Source organism: Choloepus didactylus, chromosome 12 (genome assembly GCF_015220235.1).
Source record: "Choloepus didactylus isolate mChoDid1 chromosome 12, mChoDid1.pri, whole genome shotgun sequence".
Taxonomy (NCBI): Eukaryota; Metazoa; Chordata; class Mammalia; order Pilosa; family Megalonychidae; genus Choloepus; species Choloepus didactylus.
In genome coordinates, this window is record NC_051318.1 from 21,498,115 (window position 1) to 21,521,392 (window position 23,278).

General features: G+C 38.2%; 2 protein-coding genes and 1 pseudogene across 5 annotated transcripts in view; 2 read left to right on the forward strand and 1 right to left on the reverse strand.

Moving 5' to 3' along the window:
- PCID2 (PCI domain containing 2) overlaps positions 1 to 23,278 on the forward strand; it is a 97,638-nt gene that overhangs the window by 66,157 nt on the left and 8,203 nt on the right. The window contains exons 15-17 of one of the 4 annotated variants that reach the window (XR_005211126.1): positions 8,707 to 11,546; positions 11,686 to 11,738; positions 21,580 to 22,972. The exons of 1 other annotated variant lie outside the window; for it this stretch is intronic. The gene's annotated coding sequence lies outside the window, so the exon portion shown is untranslated. Of the gene's footprint in view, positions 1 to 8,706; positions 11,739 to 21,579; positions 22,973 to 23,278 lie in introns of those variants that run through there. 2 more of the 4 variants (XR_005211125.1, XR_005211127.1) reach the window with 2 other exon arrangements.
- Positions 158 to 22,472, reverse strand: PROZ (protein Z, vitamin K dependent plasma glycoprotein). Its single transcript, XM_037800132.1, has 8 exons — positions 22,293 to 22,472; positions 17,173 to 17,336; positions 13,686 to 13,710; positions 12,769 to 12,882; positions 11,097 to 11,228; positions 10,603 to 10,688; positions 1,871 to 1,988; positions 158 to 942 (listed from the first exon to the last, which is right to left on the reverse strand). The coding sequence occupies exons 1-8, from the start codon at positions 22,360 to 22,362 to the stop codon at positions 431 to 433; spliced, it is 1,221 nt and encodes a 406-aa protein (XP_037656060.1). The 5' UTR covers positions 22,363 to 22,472; the 3' UTR covers positions 158 to 430.
- On the forward strand, positions 4,262 to 5,724 carry LOC119507418 (annotated as a pseudogene).

The following is a 23,278-nucleotide window of genomic DNA, read 5'->3' on the forward strand; positions in this document are numbered from 1 at the left end:
CCAAGCAAATCCAGCCAGCACCAAAACTTCTGCCCCACACAAGACCACAAAGATAATGGCATTTGGGGAACACAATACACTCAAACTGGCACAATGTTCATTAACCAGTTGTCTTCAGAAAGGCATTAGATGTGAAAAAGTAGACAATTTTAGAAAACAGTTTTATTACGGACATATTTTATTATTTAATATATCCATTCCTCCTTTAAAGTCCCTGTTCAGATGCAAAGTTCTAAAGAAAGAACTATCACAGCATTTAGTAATGATCTAGCAAGCAATAACTCATAGTTTGTATGCTGACCAGGCTTTTCTGAAGCTGTAATAGCTTTACAGATATTTTGTTGTAATAATTTCAGTTTATCCCCGTGGTTGCAGTTACAATTTGGAATTTCACTATATATTTTATTCTTTCTGATTTGCTGAGTTGTAATTATTTCATTATTTGTGTAAACCAGAGTGAGTATCTTGAAATCTTTGTGAAAAGAAATACTTGCCCATACTCTCCTGTTGGTGATGAGTGCATAATCCCTGTTAAAAACCAAGTGCCTCTGTGTTCTCTTGCAACAGTGCTTCCCTCCAACCACTGTCCAGCCACCGATGTGCTCTTCTCACAGTACATCCTCGTTGTGACCGTCACATTAAGTACTTTTCCACATTCCTCACCATCAAAATGTGTAACTGGCAACTCTATTAGTGTGTTGCCTAATTCAGTCCCATTGACTGTCCAGCCACTGACAAGGCCCACCTTCCCTGGAATCAGAATGTGTTCTGCAAAGTCCTTTTCAGGCATGCAGATGGGGAGCCCAGTGCTGAGGCACTGAATGGGCTCTTCCAGCTCCAACAGCGAAATATTATTTTCCCCAGTTTCTTCATTGTACCTCATGTGCACATAAATTTTCTTTATCTTGATTGTCAGTGGGTCATTACTCGGTCTGTTAAAGTCTGAAATAAAGAACAATCACAAGTCTTTTTAATATCTGATTTTCAAGGGTGAAATAATCAGAAACTAGTTTCTCAGCAAGTCATGATGTGAGGCATGAGTGAACATGCCGTGGCTAACTGCACTGATCTCTTTAGTATTCTTCTGTGGATTTAAAACAAGAGTGAAGCATTTCAACTAATGTCCATGACCTCTTCTCACGTGTCCTTTAAATAATATGAAAATAAGTTCTGTAGAGTCTTTTTTGGGGGGTGGGGTGGGCTGTGTGTGAATACAGTGGTGTTTGGTGAAACGGTCAAAAAGTAGGAAGAAATTATGAAGAATTTGTCCTAATTCCAAGCTTACCAGGATTTAGCTATTCAGAAATAGTTTTTAGGCTGACATTTTGTTGATTTAAAATTTAGGAGGGGTGAGTAGATATAAATTTATTTATAGGAGCTTTAGATTTGTAAGCTAGCATTCATAATGATTTGTATTTTGTAGATTACTTTCACAATTTATTATTTAATATTTACAGTGTCCCTATGGGATAGATATTATTGCCCATTTTTAATAGATGAGAAAATAGGCAGAGTTGAGTCAGATAAAAGGCCCAAGTTCACATGATAGTGGGGGAATTTGAACCCAGCTCTTTTGATTTTCAGGTAGTTGTGTATCTCATACCACAACTGCTCTATTTCAATCTTAAATGAAGTTATATTTTTATGGATTGTGTTTTCTTCCTTATAATAAATATTAATTAACATTTGCCTGTTCACAGTGCTGAGACATTCTGTTACATATTTTGCAAATGCTTTCTGATTTTATAGTATCACAATTCAGTTCTGTCTTGCATTAGACATGAAATTTCAGGTTTCATATTTTCATTCCTACACAAGATAGTTCTTATTTTCAATATGATCTTACACAAATTAGTGCTAAAATACTTACTTGTTTTCACACTAATATTTCTGTGTATTAGTGAACATTTTGCTGTTGTCAGTACAAAATTTTCCTTAATTATAACACCACCACAGAAGTCTTCTTCTTCAGAATTTGTTAATTTTACCTTTAAAAAGCAAAACAGACAGAAACTAGTGACAATTTGCAAGATTTTAGGGAGCAGTATAGTATAGTGATTAAAGAGTATGCTCTCCAAAGACATAGGGCTGATGTTTACCTCCCACCCTACCATTTAAAGGCTACAAGTTATTTAACAAGTCCCTGACAATCTAAGCTTTTGTGTGCTCTGTTATCAAATGAAGCCTAAACTTCCCCTTCTTGCCAAGGTGGAATAACAAGGATTAGATTTGCCTTCCCTCCTGAAACAATTTTAAAAAATGGACAAAATATATGAAACCACAGTTTTCAGGACACTGGACATCAGACATTGCCCATGACACAGGGCAGGAAGGGGTTAACCAGGTGGAGCTCAGTTCACTCCCTGAATTGAGGGAATAGAGCTGAGAGCCCAGGAAGACCAAAGGGGACTGAGTTTGTAGGACAAAGTTAATGGAGAGGAGTGAACTTGACAGAAACTCTGTAGATCTGCAGAAGACCTCCTTCAGTTTTCAGCTGAGTAGTGATTCACACATGCATGTGAGGAAACTACTTAAGGTCAGGGGAAGAGCCACCTGAAGATTAGAGGAAACAATGCTCAGCACTCACACGGGGCTGAGAATAGTGCCTGTTCCTGCCAACTGTGTTGGAAAATGTTATGCTTCATGGGCCTTGAGTAGAGCACACAGAAGGGTCTTACATCAGGAGTGGAGAATATCTAGCCCTAGACTAAGCCCTGCTCTGGTTCTACCCCCAAATTTTTAGCTCAGTATCCCAAATGATCAGTCTATTGCCAAGTATCTTAATTGTATCCCAGAACAAAACTCAAGAATATTTATAGAAAACAAAAATATCCAGCAACCAAAAAAAAGACAGAATTTGCAATGTCTGGCAACCAATTAAAGATCACTAGACATGTAAAGAAGCAGGAAAACATGACCTTGATGAGGAAAAAAATCTTTCAAATTGACTAAAACTGATAAAGATGTTAGAATTAGTAGAAAAGACAATGCAACAGTTATATCTGAATTACAAATATTGAAAAAGTTAAAAGAAGATACAGTTTAAAAAAGAACCATATTAAACTTCTAGAGATGAAAACTATGATGTGTGACATTAAAAATGTACTGTATGGAATTAATGGCTGATTAGTTATTTGAAAAGAAAAGATCAGTGTCCTTAAGACAAGCAATAGAAACTATCCAAAATGAAGGAGAAATTAAAAAAAAAAATGAACAGACCATTACTGAACTGTGGGACTTCAAGCAGCTTAATGTACATGTAATTTGTATTCCTAGAGAAGAAGAGGGGGGACAGAAAAAAATATTTGAAAAAACTAGTAGTGAAAATGTTCCCAAGTTTGTTGAAAACTAAACCCACAAATCCAAGAATCTCACCAAACCTTCAGTACAAAAAAACACAAAGAAAACTATGGTAGGGCACATCATAAGAGAAAAACCTTAAAAGCAACCAGAGAAAAAAGTACATGCATAGGAGAACAAAGATAAGGATGACAGATTTCTCTTTGGAAATAAATTCAGAAGACAGTGAAATACTATAAAGTATTGAAAGGAAAAACTGTAAACCTAGAATTCTGTACCCTTATAAGATATCTTTCAAAGATGAAGATGAAATAGAGACTTTTTCAGACATACAAGATCTGAAAGAATTCATCACCAGTAATCTTGCACTACAAGAAATATTAAAGGAAGTCCTTCAGGCAGAAGGAAAGTGATAACAGATGGTGATAACATAGTGATAACAGATAACAGAACTATGAATCTACAAAAAGGAATGAAAAGCAAGAGGAGTAAAAATGGTAAATACATTCCTTTAAATATATAACTACACTCCAGTATATTAGCTTTTTTACAGGATAATTTACTGCTTAAACAAATGTAATAAAAATGTAATATAGGATTTATAACATATAGAAGTAAAATGAATGACAATAAAAGCACACAAGTCAGGAGGGGAAAAATAGGAGTGTACTGTTTTAAGGTTCCTATGCTAGAGTGGGGGAGTGTAATAGCAGTTTAAGGTAGCATAGAACATGATAAATTAAAGAAGTGTGCTATAAACCCTAAAGAAACCACTAAACAAAACAATTACAGCTAATAAGCCAACAAAATAAAATAGAATAAAAGATTCAATTAATTCAGAAGGTGGAAAAAGAACAGATGAGAAAAATAGAAGACAACTAGCAAGGTGATAGATTTAAATCTAAGCGTACCGATAGTCACAATAAATGTGTATGGTCTAAAGACCGATTAAAAGGCAGGGATGGTCCTGCTCTGCCTGCTCGGCAGCAGAGGTGGCAGCAGTGGCAGTGGTTGTCCCTGCCTCTCAGCCACCTCCATCCCGGCTTGCTGTCCAGCCAGTGGTGTTGGTGGGGAGGAGGACAGTAGTTTGTAGATGCCCTCCCTTGCCTTGGAGAAGATCCACGTTGACTGAACCAAGATTGAACTTTTTATAGATGCTTTTGTAACGTATGTAAACTAGTGCTACAGTTTGAATCACAAAGGATTTCACATTATGAGGTGAATGGGTGTGGAGTATTAGACAGTAATAGATTTTGTAATCTCTGCATCATGATTTTTGGCTCCCTATTTGTGGCACAGTCTTGCTATGTGGAGAAGTTCATGCTAAAAAATTGAAGCACTTAATGGGCAAATATGATTATATTTCTTCACCAAGTTCTCAGCCTAATAAGGAATCAGCCCAACTGTTTTCCAAGTGATCGTACCATTCTACACTACCACATCAGTGTGTGACAGTTCCAGTTGCTCCACATCCTCACCAACACTTGAGAATTCCTTGTTATCAATCTAATGGAGCATTTAAAGAAAACAAGACTCTTTTCAAGATGAACTTGAAGGTTATATCAAAGTGCAGAAAGCCAGAGGCTTAGAGCCAAAGACTTGTTTCTGAAAGATGACAAAGGACTGTTTAGAAACCTATGTGTACAAAGAAGAGGTTAACTCCAGACCAGATATAGAATTTTTGAGCAGAGAGTCCCATCTGAATGAACTGTCCAAACTTACTGACTGTCAGTCATACAATATTTCACAAACAGTGGAAAACCAGGTACCTCATGACAGCAGAATGAGACCAGACACTCTGAGCTACTGTCAACTCCCCAGGGACTACTGAGAAAAACCAGTACCCCTGAACGTTAGCCAGCAAGAATATAATTGTGGCTTCTACAGTGTAAAATCTGGAGTTTACAAGCACCTCTCCTTAGAAAACAGTACCAGTTCCCATCAAGCTAGTCATAAACAGACACATCAGAAGAGAAAAAGGCACCAAGAGGAAGACAGAGAAGAACCAGAGGAGAAGCAGCCCCAAGCATAAGAGGAAAAATAGTTATGAGGAAACAGATCTAGACAAACACAAGAGCATCCAAAGAAAGAAAGCAGAGATGGAAACAGTGTCAGTACAGAAAAGCTTAAGAATCGAAAGAAGACAAAAATCCAAGATGTAACCTCTAAGAAAGAGGAACAAAAATGTAGAAAAGAGAAAAGGAACAGGTCAAGAAAGACAGAAGGAAATGCTTTGGGACCAGACTATCTTCAGATTTTGAAGCTATTTATTTGGTTCTCCCAAAGTTCAATTGAAAAAGTAGTTGAGGATATCCCAAAGTAATTTGGGCAGAGAATAAAAAGATATATTCGGGGCCCCCCTGAGGAGCTGGGGGAGGATGCGGAGGTGTTGTACTTCCTCACCTGGATTGTTGCTGATGTTCTCACAAACATTGGGGACTGACAGTTTGGTATGCCGAGCCCTCTGTCTTGGGGCCTGCCCCATGAGGCTTGTTACTGCAAAGGAGAGGCTAAACCTGCTTATAATTGTGCCTAAGAGTCTCCCCCTGAGTGCCTTTTTGTTGCTCAGATGTGGCCCTCTCTCTCTAACTAAGCCACCTCAGCAGGTGAACTCACTGCCTGCCCTGCTACTTGGGACCTGACTCCCAGGGGTGTAAATCTCCCTGATAATGCAGGATATGACTCCTGGGGATGAATCTGGACCCGGCATTGTGGGATTGAGAACATCTTGAACAAAAGGGGGATGCGAAATGAAATGAGATAAAGCTTCAGTGGCTGAGAGATTTCAAATGGAGTTGAGAGGTCACTCTGGTGGACATTCTTACACATTATATAGATAACACTTTTTAGGTTTTAATATATTGGAAAAGCTAGAAGTAAATACCTGAAACTACCAAACTCCAACCCAGTAGCCTTGACTCTTGAAGATGATTGTATAACAATGTAGCTTACAAGGGGTGACAGTGTGATTGTGAAAACCTTGTTGGTCACACTCCCTTTATCCAGTATATGGATGGATGAGTAGAAAAATGGGGACAAAAACTAAATGAAAACTAGGGTGGGGTGGGGGGGATGATGTGAGTGTTCTTTTTTACTTTTATTTTTTATTCTTGTTCTGATTCTTTCTAGTATAAGGAAAATGTTCAAAAATAGATTGGGGTGATAAATGCACAACTATATGATGGTACTGTGAATTGTTGTACACTATGGATGATTGTATGGTATGTGAATATATCTCAGTAAAATTGAATTAAAAAAAAAAAAAAGTAGTTCAGGGAGTTGGTTTCATGAAGTTTGTGTTCATGTCACTTTTTTCTTATGTGACCAGGTACTTTAACCTCTAACAAAGGCCAGGTGAATGGAAAGTATTTAGTGTATGTGCTCCCCAACACAGAAATTACTTTCCTTATTTTCTAAAAGCTTTATTATTATTTTTTTTTACATATAATGTAATTTCCCTTAATGAGAGTGGCTCCACTTTTATTCATCAAATTGCTATGACAGTGGAATTGTTTTCCCTTGGGAGGTCATTTATTATAAATTAGAGGATTAATAGGCTTTGCAGAATCTGTTTCTTGATTGGGTTTGTTTTAGTTTGGGTGGGGTATTTTTATGTTTGTTGGTTTTCTCTATGAAGCAATGTAGGTTATTTTTTTCTCTTTGTTAGATCTAACTTGTGGTACATATTTTAGATTAGAAAGTGGAAAATGAGATACATTATAATATTAAGCTTAGATTACATATAGTTTTAAAGGTTATTAAAGAGTCCTAATACAGAATCTGTTTATATTCTGGAAATGTTTATAATAAAGTTCTAATTTCTAAAAAAAAAAGGAAGTGATATTTCAGGTTGGATGAAAATAAAAGACCAAATCTTTTTTAGTAAACAAAAAATGTGAAAACACAAATAATTTAAAAGTATAATACAGGAAAAAGTTATACCATGCAAATGCTAACCAAAAGAAGCCTGAAGTGTCTATATTAATACCAGTCAAAGCAGATTTCAGAGTAGAGGATAAATACCAGGGATAATAAAATGAAAAAATGAAATAAAGCATTACCCATATGGCACATGTACTGGCTCAAGAAATGTTAATATTCTAATTTCACATCATCTGACAAAATGGAAATTGCTGAGAAAAAAAAATTTTTTAAGGTTTACAAATTTAATGCAGCCTCATTTTTAGAAATCTTGTGTTTGTTAGTAATAGTTACCATTTATTGAATACCTACCATATATTAGGTTCATTGTCTTTAATCTATATACATTATCTTTTACCCTCACTACAATGTGGATGGTATTATCCTCATTTTATAAGTAGATTAAACCAAATTTGAGAAATAATAGCATTTATAACATTAGCATTAGTCTGCTAGACTTTTGGTAAAATGTAATGGAACTTGGTGACCAATTTCTTACCTAGAATATAAGAAACAAATAACTTCTAAAGATAATTTTCAACTCTGTATCCTACTAAGTCAATTATTCTCTTCTTCAAAGGTTTCTTTGAAAATACCAGATATTAATTCAGTTAACTAACTTCAGAACTATTTATAGTGCTTGAGTAAAAATCTGATAATATTTAGCTTGCCTAGGTCAGTGTTTCTCCAAATACACTTGGCTTTTTTTTTTAAAGAATGCTCATCTCATAGGTTATAGCCCTCAGCTTACTGATACTAATGCTTCTTCTGTAGATTAAAATGATAACTAATACTCCTTCAAGTAGATAGGGCAACTGATAATAGGATGTAATTGTTAAGAGTTGGACCATCATCATCATTTGTTAAAGGATTGATTGTGTACGTTAAGCCAGTTATCCATTTATCCCAACATATGATAAGGCTTGCCTGAGCCCATGATTGGTCAGACAATAAGAATAGTAATATGAATAATGGGTCTTGGAAAGCTTGAGGAAAAGCAATAAAAGAAAATTTTAACTAATTAAGCTAATAATTAGCATTCTGGCCTTTGTCCCTTCCTGTCCATCATTCTGTCTACTCTGCCTTACTTCAGTCTCTTTTCATTTCCTGTCTTTGAGCTATAGTCTGTTCTCTAGCCAGTCCTGCACACTGTTGCCAGAATTATTAAAAGCTTTCAGTGGAGGCAGTGTTTGAAGTGCTTTAATAGTCTTCTTTTTTTCTCATTTACACTCTTAACAATCTTATGACATAGAAACTGTGGCAGACTGCTGAGAACCCCTTTTCTTCCACTGTAATAGGGTTTTTTTAACTGGACATATGAATGCCTACCTAGAAACTATCCCAGCCTTCCTTGCAGCCAAGTTAGTTCATGTGAATAAGTTCTTAGCAATGGAATGTGATCACCGGTGGTACGTGCAACTCCCCTGTCATTTGCATGGACAAAATTGGTTACCTTGGACTTCTTTCCCTCTTTCCGTAAACTAGAACACGGGCATGGCAGTGACCCAGCTTCAGTCATGCTGATGAAGATAAACCCTTAGGTGCTGGGAGAGCAGCAAAATGGAAGGTACCTGGGTCCCAAAATAACTATGTAAAGTCGAGCTGCCCTGTAAGACTGGACCAGTCAACTGAGAATCTTTTTGTTTCATACATGTAGACTTTATCCTGACTATTTAACATGTAGCCTTTATCCTGACTATTTAATACTATTATTTTCTTTATTTTACATATGAAGAAAACAAGACAGAGAGATTACATGATTTTCCAAGGGTCCAAGGTCCCACAGCTAACAAACGATAGAGCTGGGGTTCGAATCCAGGTAGTCTTACTCCAGAGCACTGCTGTGAGCCACTACGTTATCATGTGAGAACATTTTTCGTGAAGAGACAGGAATTCACAGATTTGAGAAGCAGAACAAAATCCACTATAGATAAAAGGAAATTGCCACCTGGTCATATTGCATAGCAAAATTGAGGACAAAGAGAAGATCTTAAAAGCATCCGGAAAAGACTGTACCTAGAAAGAAAGGGTAATTTGACAACCAACTTCTTGTGAATGGAAGTCCTAAGACATTGAAATATCTTTAAGGGTTAACAGGAAATAGATCACATGAGAGCTATATGCTTAGCAAAATCAGAGTAAAATAAAGACATTTTCACAAAATCAAAAACTTAGAGAATTTATTAGCTACAGACCCTTATTAAAAAAACTTCCTAACCTGTGCTGCCCAATATGGTAGTCATTAGCTGCATGTTAATGAGCATTTGAAATGTGACTGGACCAAATTGAGATGTACTATAAGTGTAAAATGCACAGCAGATTTGAAGATTTAGTATGAAAAATATATATATATATAAAATCTCAACAATTCTTTATATTCATTGCATGTTGGAATATTTGGATATTTTGGGTTAAATAAGATGTATTACCAAAGCTAATTTCATCTCTTATTTGTATTAATGTGACTACTGGAAAGTTTTGAAGTACATATGTGACTCACATTATATTTCTATTGGATGTCCATCCTTAAAAGGATGTATTTCAGGCAGAAGGAAATGATTTGCTAGAGGCCCGAGAAGCAAAGAAAATAGAGAACATGGGTAAATCTAAACCCATATTTGTGGTATAAACCATAATTATAATAATAATACCTATTTGGGAGAGTTTTAAAAAGAAAAGAATAAAATACTGGTCAAAATAGCAGGTGAGCTTAGAGTGAGGTGCTTGAAATTATTTGGGAGGAGGCTAAAAATGCTATATATTGCTAAGTTAAATGTGCATGCTAAAATGTCAAGAGTAACCATTAAATAAACAGTAATAGAGTATTTACTTTCTATGCCAGTTAAGGGGGAAAAGGAAAATAACAAAACCTAATGCCAAAGAAGAGAAATTAAGTGAACAAAATAATGGAGTGGAAATTCAAACTAAGTGGTTAGAGTGGAGAGCCTGTGCCCTAAACCATTGGGATCTTCTGCCTTCCAGCAGTGGCATGGCAGTGATGCCAAGCGTGTCACACTGTGTCAGAGTGGTTTATAAACTGAAGTGCTAATATAAGCTATGACTTAAAGATGCTTATATTCTAAGAAAAATGATATTGGTAACAGCTTTTTGAAGTACCTACGAATGGCCCTGGGTGAAGGCCGTAAATAATGCTTTAAATTCTTGTGTATAGCAAATAGTGAAGACTTCTGACGTTGTGAATTTAGCATTAGAAAGCACTTTGAAAATGTGATATAGAGTGTTAGTAATTAGTTTACCTAAATCATGATGCCTGTTTCACTTAGTCATTGCATTTCTGTTTGGCAAAGAGGGTAGAAATGACAAACAAGGTGAAATTTGTAACATAAAATTAAAACACATTTAAAAAATTTTTTCTGTTACCTGCCATGGAAAATTCTGAAGACTCTGTTTGCTTTCCCTTAGTATTATGATGCAATCAGAACTCAGGATTCCACATGCACACTTCTCTTCATTTGTGATGACAAAATGAGAAGAAAAGTCAGTGCCTTCCAAGTCAAACATCAGATTTTATTCATGATGTAACTATTAAAATATTATTTCTTAATGCTTATTATTTTGTGATAATTCATACATATGTAGAGCATAGTGAAATTAAATGACCTACTCTAGGTCTTTACGGTTTAACTCAGATAATATAATAGTCTGGGCAAGCCTTGTAATTTAAATAGCACCTTTTTCTTGGCATTTTTGTTGCTCCAACATGGACACAGGGATCGCTGGTTGAATTATAGCTATTTTTCATTACAGAAAGAAGAAATGGTCTTTTAAATTTTATTGCATAAGAGGGAAGTACGATGTGGAATGAGAGTCCACAATTGTAAGAATGATACTACTTTTTCGATTTGAGAACTTACCATTTGGAATGCACGATTTGTGATCCTCACCAAGTTTATACCCCTTAGCACAACTGCACATAAAGGAGTCCTGTCCTGGATGGCAGAAGTGTTGACAGCCATCTGTTCTCTCTGGGTGACATTCATTTTTAGCTGGAAACATTTAAAAAATTACAGAAATGTTATCATGAAAATAGTTGTTTTTATAATCTCCTTGTGCATTGGGGCTCTGCTTTTTCAGTCCAAATGTTCTCCTTCTTTTGAGATTGTTAGCTCTTCCTATAAGCCTTTCCTGTACTTCCGTATTTCGGGAATGTGCATGGAGCCGTCCATGAAGAGAGTGAGCCAAGGGTCCTGGGCAGAAGGAGCAGAGTTGTGAAGGCCCTAAGGTGTGGCTGAGAGGAAGACTTCCCTTCCGATTGGGCTGGAGGCCAGCAAGGGAGAGGGCTAGAGATAATACTGGAGATAGAGGTCAGATTGGGCCCCTACCTTCTTCACAGTTTGGATATTTTGCACATTGTAATGAGAAGCCATAGAAGACTTTGGAGCAAGGGAGTTAACATGGTCTAATTTATGTACTAAAAAGATTACTCTGCTTTTATGTGAACAGGGGAGGAAACCCTGGGAGCAGAAGGGAGGACACAGGCCATTAAAGTAGTCCAGGTGAGAGGGGCTGGTGGCGTGGTTTGGGTGGTGCCAGTAGAGAATGATGTCATGAGTTCAACATATAGCTTGGAAGTAAAAACCACAGGACTTTTCAATTGGGTCTGAGGGGGTGGGTCTGCGGGAGAAGGAGGAGTCTAGCAGGACTCCCATGTAGAGGGCTGGAGCAGCTGGGAATGGGGTTACTTTCTACTGAGATGGAGAAGATTAAGAAACAAACCTTTATGGGAATGAGAATCAAATATCACTTTGGCACATGTTAAATTTGAGATGTTTGTGACACATCCAACTGGACCTCTCATGAAGGCATGGAAATAGAAATCTGGACTTCATAGGAGCAGTCTGGGCTGGAAATAATCTTTTTCTCCCCAGAAAATTGACTCTTCTTTGACCAGAGGTATTGAAACAATTAAGTAAATTTATTTCTGTATCTGATGATTAATAGGAAATTGGTTTCTCCCCAACCTCACTAAACAAATGTTGCAGAGATAAAGAATATTAATTTTATGAAGCTTTACATTTTATCTGTGTGGAGTCTCACATTGTCATGGCTTGGCTCTGAGAGTGCCTGCTTGTGGCCCCACTCCCACCCCCTTATAAATTTACTCTCCACAATCGGTATCACTCCAGCTTATGAAAAAATGTGTTCCAGGAATTCACACGAATAGATTATGAATGGAGTAGGTGGGAATGGATCTGGGAGGAAGAGAAAAGAGCCCTAAGACATGGAAAATACCAGAGAGGCAGTATTTGTGGGGTTAGAGGGCATTTCAAAGGATGACTGCTAGCACGTGTTTTTTCAGTGGAGAATCTAATTGTGAACAAGAGAATTTCACTTGGAGTAAAATCAAAGATGGTTCACATGGGTTACACTGGGGCTTGAGCTTAAATCACCAGAAGGGCCCTCGCGATTGAAGAGAAAGCACTGGTTGAAGGGGAGCATGAGGTCCATGGGTACCAGGAAACCTGTGGCCTAAAGCAGAGGTGACCGGGGTGGTTTGGGGTGAACTTGCCTAGCACCAGGACTCACCGAATGCACAGTTCCTTCCCTCATAGCCATAGGAACAGTTGCAGGTGTAGCTGCGGATGTTGTCATGGCATGACCCGTTGTTCAAGCATGGCTGGGAGATGCACTGGTTGCCACCTATCAAAAGAGCAGCAGGTGGGAGATGAAAACCTTATGGCAGGTGATGGGATGGAGGTGAGATGGTCTCCAGAATGCTCATTAATTTTTACCTCTGCCAACAAATAGGTGCACTAACGCATCCCTTGACCTTACAGACAGTCTGCCCTGGGGTTTGCAGTGCTTCGGGATTTTGAGGTGTCCAGGAGACAGGAAATTGTAGGGCACAGCTGAACTGGAGACCACAGGTTATCAGGTTCTCTCCTGGCCTGGCTGGATGTTATTTTCTGTGTGTCTAGATGCCATTACCCCTAAATGTCTTTCTTTAGCAGATTTGTTCTCTATGAGGCTCCCTTTTAATTTTCCCCCTTTCTTTAATCTTTCTTCTTCTTTGCTTAATTAACACTGTAACTGTTCGATAATTACTTAAACTATCCTGTAACTAATTTCAAGGAGGGGGGTGTTGCTTAGCTCTGGTGTCCCTCCCTCCCCCATCCCCAATCCATGTACCCCTATTAGTCTTCTTGTTGCAGCCCTAGAGGCTCCAAGGAACTTCTAAGATTCTGGGGGCGTGCTTGGAAAACTTATTGCCCCAAATGTTTTGTCAGTATGTATTTGAGGGACCTCCCAGATCCTGGGGGAGTGTAGGACTAGCGGGAGCTTTGTCACTCACGTCCTCAAGCAGATTAGTTCCAGTGCCCTGGTGGTTTCAGGAGCCATCAAAAGTTTAAAGAATTTGAAATCCACTGCCCTTAAGTTATTAACATTTCCTAATCTGACTTCCTTACTTCATCTCAAAGGAGAAATGAAAGAAAATTACTTACCCATATACCATTTCCAAAATTTATTCTGCAAATTTAAAACATAAAAATGTTACAAATAGAAACAAAAAGAAAAAAATTTTTTTAATGTTACAAATGGAGCATTTGTTTTTCTATCTTCTCCCCCCTAGAAGGCCTTGAAGATAAGAAAATGCTAATCTTATACACCTAGTAGAAAAATATTGGTCTTAACAAAGAATGAAAAGTTTTGAAATATACATAATATATATTTAATCTCATTATAATACATGTAATGTATGCACTATATTAGGTAATATATGTATATGTGTATTATATCCTATTTAATATAAACTATTTAAAGAAGAAAAATAGTCTGTGACAGTGGGCACAAACACCATTACCATAACCTAAATGTCATCTTGTACTCTTTTGCATCCTTTTGCTCTTCAAAGGGAATATTCAATCTTCAGGGAGGTTGGGTGAATTTTTCATGATTTACCCATGTGTTTGGGCATGATGAACACAACTTGTGTTTGTCTTTTCATCTATATATTGTCAAGCCTAAAAAGAACTCCAATTTCCCACTGTGACCACGTGCTGAGAAGGTAAGTCACTTTTACAGCTTCCCAGATCCTGAGCAAGGCAGCCGGGAAAGGTCTAGGCCGAGGCCTCACGGACTGGGCAGCATGAGCTCCTGCCTCTACACCCTCTCTCTCTTCATTTCTCAGACCAAACTAAGAATGGGAGGGAAAGATGCTCCTTTACAGCCACTTTATCCCGGGCTCCTCCACGCTGGTTGCCTCAACTCCAACTCCTTCCACACCTCAAAGAGTCAGGCATAAGAAACATGAGCTCTTTGCTGTGTGTCAGAATGTCAGCGCAGTATTTTATAAGCTTCTCGGCTGCACCTTCTCCTAAAGGCCCCGAGCAGCCTGGGCAGATTCCTGCTTCACCAAGAACGCTCCCTGGGACTCTGGGGGTGGGGTCAGGAGCAGGGAAGCAGCCAGTGACCCCCCTCCCAGCCCCTCAGGGTGGGCCAAGGTGGAGCTCCCTGGCACTCCACACAATGAGAGGAAACGAATGGGTCGAATGGGTCGCAGGAGTGGCTTTTGACCCAGATGAGGGAAATTGCACTCCAGGATTGGAAAAATATTTATACTTTGACTAAGCAATTTTTGTTCATTTTTCTAAAGAATTTTTTTAAAGACACGAAAAAAACACAAAATAAAAACTATCCATAATCTTATCAACTAGATACTTCTCACTTCTCTCAATCATGTATTTATCTTTTGTAATGAAGGGCAAGCAGTCTATGGCAATCGGCACCAACAGCTCTACTTCAGCTTCCTAAATGTCATCCTTTAATTCCCCAGGAGGAATAACCATTGGTTCCAGAGGAGTAGGGGAAGGTGCTGACCTCACTGACTTTTATGTAGTTAAAAGCCTCTGTTGTGAAGAGACCACTGGTAGCTTTAGATGAAACCACAAGGGGCAGTGAAGTCTGTGCACTTCCCAAGCTGCTGAAGGAGATTTGAAGACTGTGATAATGATGTAGTAATGAGTTAGCATCTAGAACAGGACCTGAGGGGCTTGAGGCTTTCTTCCTTTTACAGTAGCAGAATGCTTGTCTTTAGAAATGAGCCCCTTCTTAGTCAGTTCCCTGGAGGCTGAGAGGTAAGGGGCTGGGCAGAAGACACCTACAGGTCACTGCTCTTCTAACTGCCTCTACTTCATGCAAAAGAGTTGAGATTGAGTCAGGAAAAGAGCCTAAGAGTCAAAAACAACCCAACAACTTGGCACACTCCCCTCGTCATTTTTATCTACACCCATCTGGAAAAGACCCCAGGAAAACAGTGGGCCACATCCTCTGAAGAGATGTGTAAAAACCGGAGCTGAGTGCACACCCTAAGCTGGAAAAGCTCTTTGATTCCAGAATAAAAATAAGCAAACATTAAATCTCCATCCTGCCCCAATGTGTGATTTCTACGCTTCTGATTCCCAGATCCTGGGTTAACTATGATGCAATTGAGCCTTGTTTGTTAATTTTCTGGCGGTCCCAGGGCCGTGGGCAAGGAAAAAGAACAACAGGCAGACACTTCAAGTTCTCCCAAAACAAAATTTCTGGAATACAAAAAGAGGATCAAGTTCATACTCTGTTATTTAATAGCCTCACACAACTGCCTCCAGATCAACATATGCATGTCTCAAATTTTTTCTAAGGAAGTCAGAACTGCACTCATCCTTTTCATGAGTGGATTGGCCTTAAGAGCACTGGCTCATTGCCATAGGTGTTAGGGCAGCTATTCATTTTAGCTGAACAGATATTAAGTGGTCAAGAAAACCCAGAACCTATACTATTATTCCATTCATATCCTCACTCTCTACAAAAGTGTATGATGTGTATATTAAAAATTCACATCAATTTCTCTTTTTTGTAGGCTAACTAAACAATTAAAAATTTAAAAGTGTGTATGTGTGTGTGAAGGGGTGGGGGGCAGTTTGGGGTGGAGGTATCTAAAATTAGAATTACAAAGAAAACATAAGAAATTGTATCCCCCACCCCACCCCAAATCATAATGTACTCAGACCTCTAAAGATTTGAATGATGTCACAAGTAGTTAATTAAGATTACAAAATTCTCTTTATCAGGAAGTTTGAAAACTGAAATTAAAGGCAAAATATTTTTCAAATTTTTAATCCTTTCACATGACCTAAGAATTTTTCTTAGTCTTATTAAGGATTGTCTATTTCAGAAGAGTTCTTTATATATGGGCATTTTAGAAACAATTTTTTAAACATTTAAAATATATACCAGAGAAACAGATCAAACTTATTCAGAATCAACTTTATTGCTACATTTATATATAAAACTGGAAAATATTTATTAAATATTCTACTATTTAGAAATATTTACATGCAAATATTCAACTCCTCAGGTTCTAACTAACCTCTCTCTAGCCTTCATCTAATAAGCTGATGGGTAATTAAAAATGAAAAAATCCTACCTATATTATTTACAGTACACATGTAACTACATGGGTGAAAAAATTCCATACTTAATCCAAATTATAGATTATGGGTAAGTTTCTTACTACTGCCTAGGCATCTAATGCCAAGAGGGATTTTTGTGCTTTCAAAAATTGTCTGGTATATTGAAACAAGTCTCAATTAAAAATTTCAAGTTCTGTCAGAATAATGACAAGCATATTGATGTGTGTGATGGGTAAGTCTAATTGATGTGCTGAATTTGCTTACTATGAAGAAACATATTGAGTTAGCATACCGGGTCCACCACTTACTACATGTGTGAACCAGGCTAAATTATTTAACATCTCTACATCTCCATTTTCTCATCTGTAAAATCAGGATTATGAATGTCAGTCTCATGAGGTACATAAATAGGATAATGTAGCGTAGTCTCTCAGTTGTTCTCTTGGAGAACAACTCTATTCTCTAAGGCAGCAGAAGTTTATATAAGTAGAAAAGTGCATGAAGTCATCAGGATGGGATGGGGATGAGGAGTACATACAGTTAATATGTCGTTTTCAAATACTTCTCTTGCTTCTTCATAAACACAGATTTCCTCATAACATTCCTTTTCCAAATTTCCCTCAAACATCTCTTCCAAAAGATAGGAACCAGCACGCTTCCATCTTACCATAACTTCATTTGCTTTTGAAGCCGAAAGGAATACTATAGAGTAAGATAAGAATGTCGATTTAGTAATATTGCTGGACTTACCCAAGTAGTGAGGTATCTGTTTTCCAAAAGAATCTAGGATAAAATGAAGTGCTTTAACTACCTGCTTTTTTGTCTTTGACCTGATACCAGTTTTTCTCTCCCCATCAGGCTTTACACACCATGAGAGCAGGGCAGTATCTTTTCTCACCATTTATATCTTTAGTGCCAAGCCTAGTGATTGATGCATGGCGGGTATGCAGTTCAGTTTTGTTGAATGAACAAACAGTTCTTATGAATTAGGTGGGGCATATTCAATAATATTTTGTGAATAAATAACTCAAGGCTCAGAAGGGTTGTGACTTAACCAAGTGTCCATAGTTAGTATAGTGTCAGAATTAATTTGAAATCAGGTCATTCATTTATTCGCTTAAAATTTATTTAGCACCTAGTATGTACCAGGCTTGGTGTTAGGCATTATTACAAATATGCAAGCCTCAGTCTCTGCCCTCATGTATTTCATGATTTCATCCAGAACAGACAGACAGACGACTAAGTACAGTATCACATATTAAATGCTTTAGTAGAACTAAAGCAAAGTGATTAATTCTGCCTAGAACATGGAGGAAGAAGGATTGAGAAAGGCTCCATAGAGCTGTTAACATTTGACATGAGTATTGCAAATTGAACATATTTTCAACAGGAAGGGCTCACTGAGCAGAATAATAATTACTATACAAAGGCAGGAAAATGTAAAAAGCACACAAAGTGTATATGTTAAGGTGGTCTGAAGTGTTATGACTGATCCCAAAATGTAGTGACTCAAACATAGAATTTTATTTCTTGCTCATGAGCAGTCCTGGAGGGCTACATGATGAGATTCAAGGTCCCAGGTTCTTTCCATCTTACGGCTTTCCACCCCTAGGGAGGACTCACACCCCCATCTTAAAATCTTGGCCTGAAAATGGCACACAGGACTTTCACTAACACGCCACTGATGCTAGGGATGCAGTTACATGGAGTTTAGAAATGTAGCTGCAGCTGGACAGGTGCTTCCCAACTTTTGATTACTATGGAATTGAGACTGGATTTGGAAGGATACTTTGGTCTATGCCACAAAGGGATGTGAGGAAGTAGTGAATATCCAAGTTTGGCTAAAATCTTGGGTGCATCGGGAGAGAAAAGGAGAAGAGTGGTGGGAGATGGAGATGGAAAAGAGGTTCAACTTATCCAACAAGTATTTATGGAGCACCTTATATACACCAGATTCTGAGCTAAGTGCTAGGAATTAGCAGAAAACAAGACAAGACCAAGTCCCAGTCCTTATGTAGATATAATATAACAGGGAAGATAGAAGTTAAGCAAGTAATTACACAAATAATTACGATTATGAAAAGTGAAGGGTGTGGAAGTATGAAAAGCCAAAGCATGAAAGACAATATATACTTAAGAGAACCTTTATCAGAGGAAACACTCACTGGTCTTCAGGGTCAGGGAGTGGCTTTTAGGCTGAGACATGAAGACACATTATTTCTTTCATGTGTATATATTCTTTTTTTTTATTTATAAAACCAGTTGAGACTAAGTAGCAGATATCATAACCCTTCCACCCCTATACATTTCAATATGTCTCTCCTAGGAACAAAGACATTCTCTTATGTAACTTCAAGACAAGTACCAAATTCAAAAAATATAACATTGACATAACACTATTATCTAATATACAGTCTATAGCTAAATTTCAGCAATAGTCCCAATAATTTTCTTTAAAACAATTTTTTTCCAACCCAGGATCCAATCAAAGGATTCTGTTGCATTTAGTTGTCATGTCTCTTTAGTCTCTTTTAATGTGGAACAGTTTTTCTTTCATTTTCATGACATTAGCACTTTGGAATAGTACAAGACAATTGTTTCATAGAAAGCCCCTTAATTTGGTTATGTCTGATTGTTTCTTCAGGCTGTGCATTTTTCGTATATCGTTTTGTTTCTGTGGGGGGTGGTGGTGGTGGTGGTGGTGGTGCCACAGAATAGAAAATGATTCTTACCGTATCACATCAGGAGGCTTATGATATCAGTTTGTCCTGTTATTGGTGATGTTAACTCTGATTCTTGGTTAAGATGGTGTCTACCAATTTCTTCACAGTTAGGGGGATAATTTGGGACTGTGAATGTCTTGTTCCCTAACAATCTTTATTCCAGTAGTTTTAGCATCCTATTTTGTGCCTGAACCAATTATTATTATTGCAAAATAGTAATATTTTCCAACTTATAACTCTTATTCCTTGAGCATTTATTAATTGGCATTCTATTGTAAAGGAGAACTTTCCTTTCTCCCCCCTTTTTTTTGTTTAGTTATTTAACTTATTTTAAATTGTGAATAATGTATTTTCCATCCCAGTCATTCTGTTTTATTTTTTTCACATTTGATCATTTTAATGGCTCTTTTTCCTTCTCATATTTTTATCATGTTTCTTGAGACCTAGTAAATATTCCTTTTTTATTCTGTATCTGAATATGTGAGGTTTTTGTGAGTCTCATTCTGCTTTTTTATTTTTTCTGTGGGCTCTCATGATCGTTTTGTTTCTGTGGGTGGTGGTGGTGGTGGTGGAGGTGGTTTTTTCCACCATGAACTGCTACATGGATTTGCATTTCTCTCTCTCAGGGGCTTGGGCAATTCCAATCCAGGATGTGAAGCAAAATTATTTCCTTAAGTTTTCCCAGACTACCAGGTAGTGTGAATTTGAGTGGCCATTTTCTTGAGGGACAAAACGTAGCTATTAATTCTTGGGGGAGATCTTTTTTCCTTCTTCCAGAGTCAAAATCAAGATGGGGAAATTTATTTATTGTTCCTCTGTGTGGACTGATTTACCCATCTCCTTTCCACTGAGGCTTTATGTAGGGGTCTCCTGCTAGACCCTAGATTGCATCTCCTGCATCTTGTGCCCTGTATTTTCCTCAAAACGGGAGCTCAGGTTTTCAGGTTTCAGTAGAAACCCTAAGGATGAAGGTTGGCTTTCATGCTTACATCCTTTCTTTACCTTTATTTTTTTGGTTTCTTTTGATTCTTACCTTTGTGCCAGCTCAGTGATTCATTTATTGAGAATTAAATTAACGTTTTCAGGTTTTATTGGGAGTGTTTTTCTGAATGTCTGAGTACTTCCAGAAATGAAATTCTACAAATCCCTGTTTTGTTTCAACTACTGTTATTTTGGGTCTCTTTTAATCACAGCCAAACAATCTTGGTTGATATATGTTAGGGGCTTGGATTTTGTATTAAGGAGTGATATGACATCTTAGTTTTTAAAAACCATTCTATTTATTGTGTAGAGAATGGAGATAAAAGTGGATTCAGGTAGACCAATTGGGAGATAAGGCAATTGGGAGAGAGCTATCAAATAGAAATGCAGTGCAAGCCCATATGTAATTTTAAATTTTCTAGCAGATGCATTTAAAACATCAACATAAATATCAATTTCAATAGAAATTAATTGTAGTAAAATTTATTTAACCCAATAGACCCCAAATATTAAGTGAACTTGTTTATCAGTATTTCAAATATTAATGAGTGGTTACATTCTTATTTTGGTACTAAGTCTTTGTAATCTGGTATGTATTTTATATTTACAGCACATCTCAGTTTGAACTAGCCACATTTAAAGTGCTCAGTAGCTGCACGTGGCCAGTGTCTACCCTACTGGGCAATGCAGCCTAGGAGAAAGGGGGCTGCAGCTGGGACTCAGGTGGCAGCAGTGGAGATGGAGAAAAGTGATTAACTGGATGAAGGGTGGGAAAGAGGGAGGAGTCAAGGAAGATTACAGGTATCTGACTTAAACTACTGGGTAGTTGGTGTTCCCCTTTCCGAAGCTGGGGAAAGTAGAAGAGAAAAGGTCATGGATTCAGCTTTCAGGTCAGAACGGGAAGGCAAGCTGCCTTGAGGAGGAAGGTAACTGGGAGCCAACATGGTTTTCAAGCTTGGGCACCAAGAGCACTCAATTTCTATGCCACATCCATTTACAAGATTTACTTCTTGATAAAAATGGGATGTAGAAATTTAAAAACGTGAACAGGGGTCATAATTCACTCACAAAGAGAAAGTCAAACAAAACCACTTGACTCATTTGAAGTAGCTGTTAATACTAGTTTCACATCTTAAAGCAATTGATACCCTTTCACTTCCTCTATCTGATTTTCACAGTTTTCAGATTCTTCCCATTTTTTCTTTCTCTTTCACATGCCCTTCTCCATCACTGTCTTTTAGGTGTTAATGTGTTGAAGGAGTGTGAAAGAACCTTCTCACCATGGTCTGGGTCTTGGCTGAAAGTTCAGTGACAGCAAGACTCAGGTCAAACTTGTCAGGTCCAGGAGACAAGCAAACCACAAAAATCTCTCTCCTGCCATTTATGGAGCCAATGCTGAACCATGGGTGTTTTGATTTGCAGCTTTAATGGATGATTGTGGAAGAAGTTATGTCTCCCTTCAAGAGTTACTGCTAGGAGGGTGGACTGGCAGGCAGCCTCCAGCTGCCCCACTTTCAGAGTTGTCTCAGCGTTTGGTCACATTGAGGCCATTCCCTCCAGAGCTTCTCCCAGTCAATGGCTAGGCCAGGCAGGGGTACTGAGCCAGGCCGTTTCTGCGTGGGGTAGGACTCTGACAGGCTATCTTTGCTTGGAGACTCCTAATCATCTTGCCCAAGACTTTGTCAGAGGTACCCTGCAGTTTGAGTCTCTTCCGCCCAGTCCACCTTCTCTTCTTTTCTCCTTTCACAGACTCTGGACTTGTATCATGATCTGCAGGCTCTCTCTACCAAATCCTGCTCCCTCCCCCTTTACCCTTCACAGACATTTCCCCCAATAAATCTGTCGCGTGCCCAATTCCATCTCTTAGAAAAAGCATCATCTACAAAATCCACTTGTGGACCATTGCAAAAAGGGTAGAAAAACAACTTGATGCAATGAAAAGTTAGACACCTACCTGACTGCTCAGTCTGATGAAATAAGAGGACAAAGAAAAGACCCCGGAGCCCCAGAAAGCAGCCTTCCATTCTAATTCACTGGGCAGTTCCCCTGCCACCACTGCCACCAGCTCAGCAGGACTGTGCCAGGCAAGGTCTGCAAACAGGGCAAGTCAAAGTTCAAAGCTCAGCGGATCGTTGCTCGCCTATGAAGAGCAGAGCTGTTCTCACAGTCTGTTATCAGTCTCTCCGTGAGCACAAGTGAATGCTCTAAAAAATGAGCTAATCCAAGAACATCAGTGGGAAGAAATTAGGAGAAGCAAAAATGACCTCACAGGGAAAACAAAACCCTGCTTTTTGCAGGGAGGACACAATTTTAACATGAAAAAATTAACTTGATGAATTCATTGTTCTAAACCATATACTTCAGTCCCATACTTTTCTGTTTAAGACAGAGGAAGGGAAGATAAGGCAGAGAAAGGAAAATTCAAGGTAAAAAAGGCCTTGGTAACATATTTTGGGGAGAAAGAGAGGTGCATAGAGTACTTGAGAGTGAAGATAAAAGTGATAGTGATCAGCCCTCCCCTCTACATGGGATCAGACACCCAGGGGAGTGACTCTCCCTGGAAAAGTGGAATATGACTTCCAGGGAGGAATGTAAACCCGGCATTGTGGGATGGAGAACATCATCTTGACCAAAAGGGGGAAATGAAAGGAAATGAAATAAGCTTCAGTGGCAGAGAGATTCCAAAAGGAGCCGAGAGGTCACTCTGGTGGGCACTCTTATGCACAATATAGGCAACCCTTTCTAGGTTCTAATGAATTGGGGTAGCTGGCGGTAGATACCTGAAACTATCAAACTACAACCCAGAACCCATGAATCTTGACGATTGTATAAACATGTAGCTTATGAGGGGTGACAATGGGATTGGGAAAGCCATAAGGACCACACTCCCCTTTGTCTAGTTTATGGATGGATGAGTAGAAAAATGGGGGAAGGAAACAA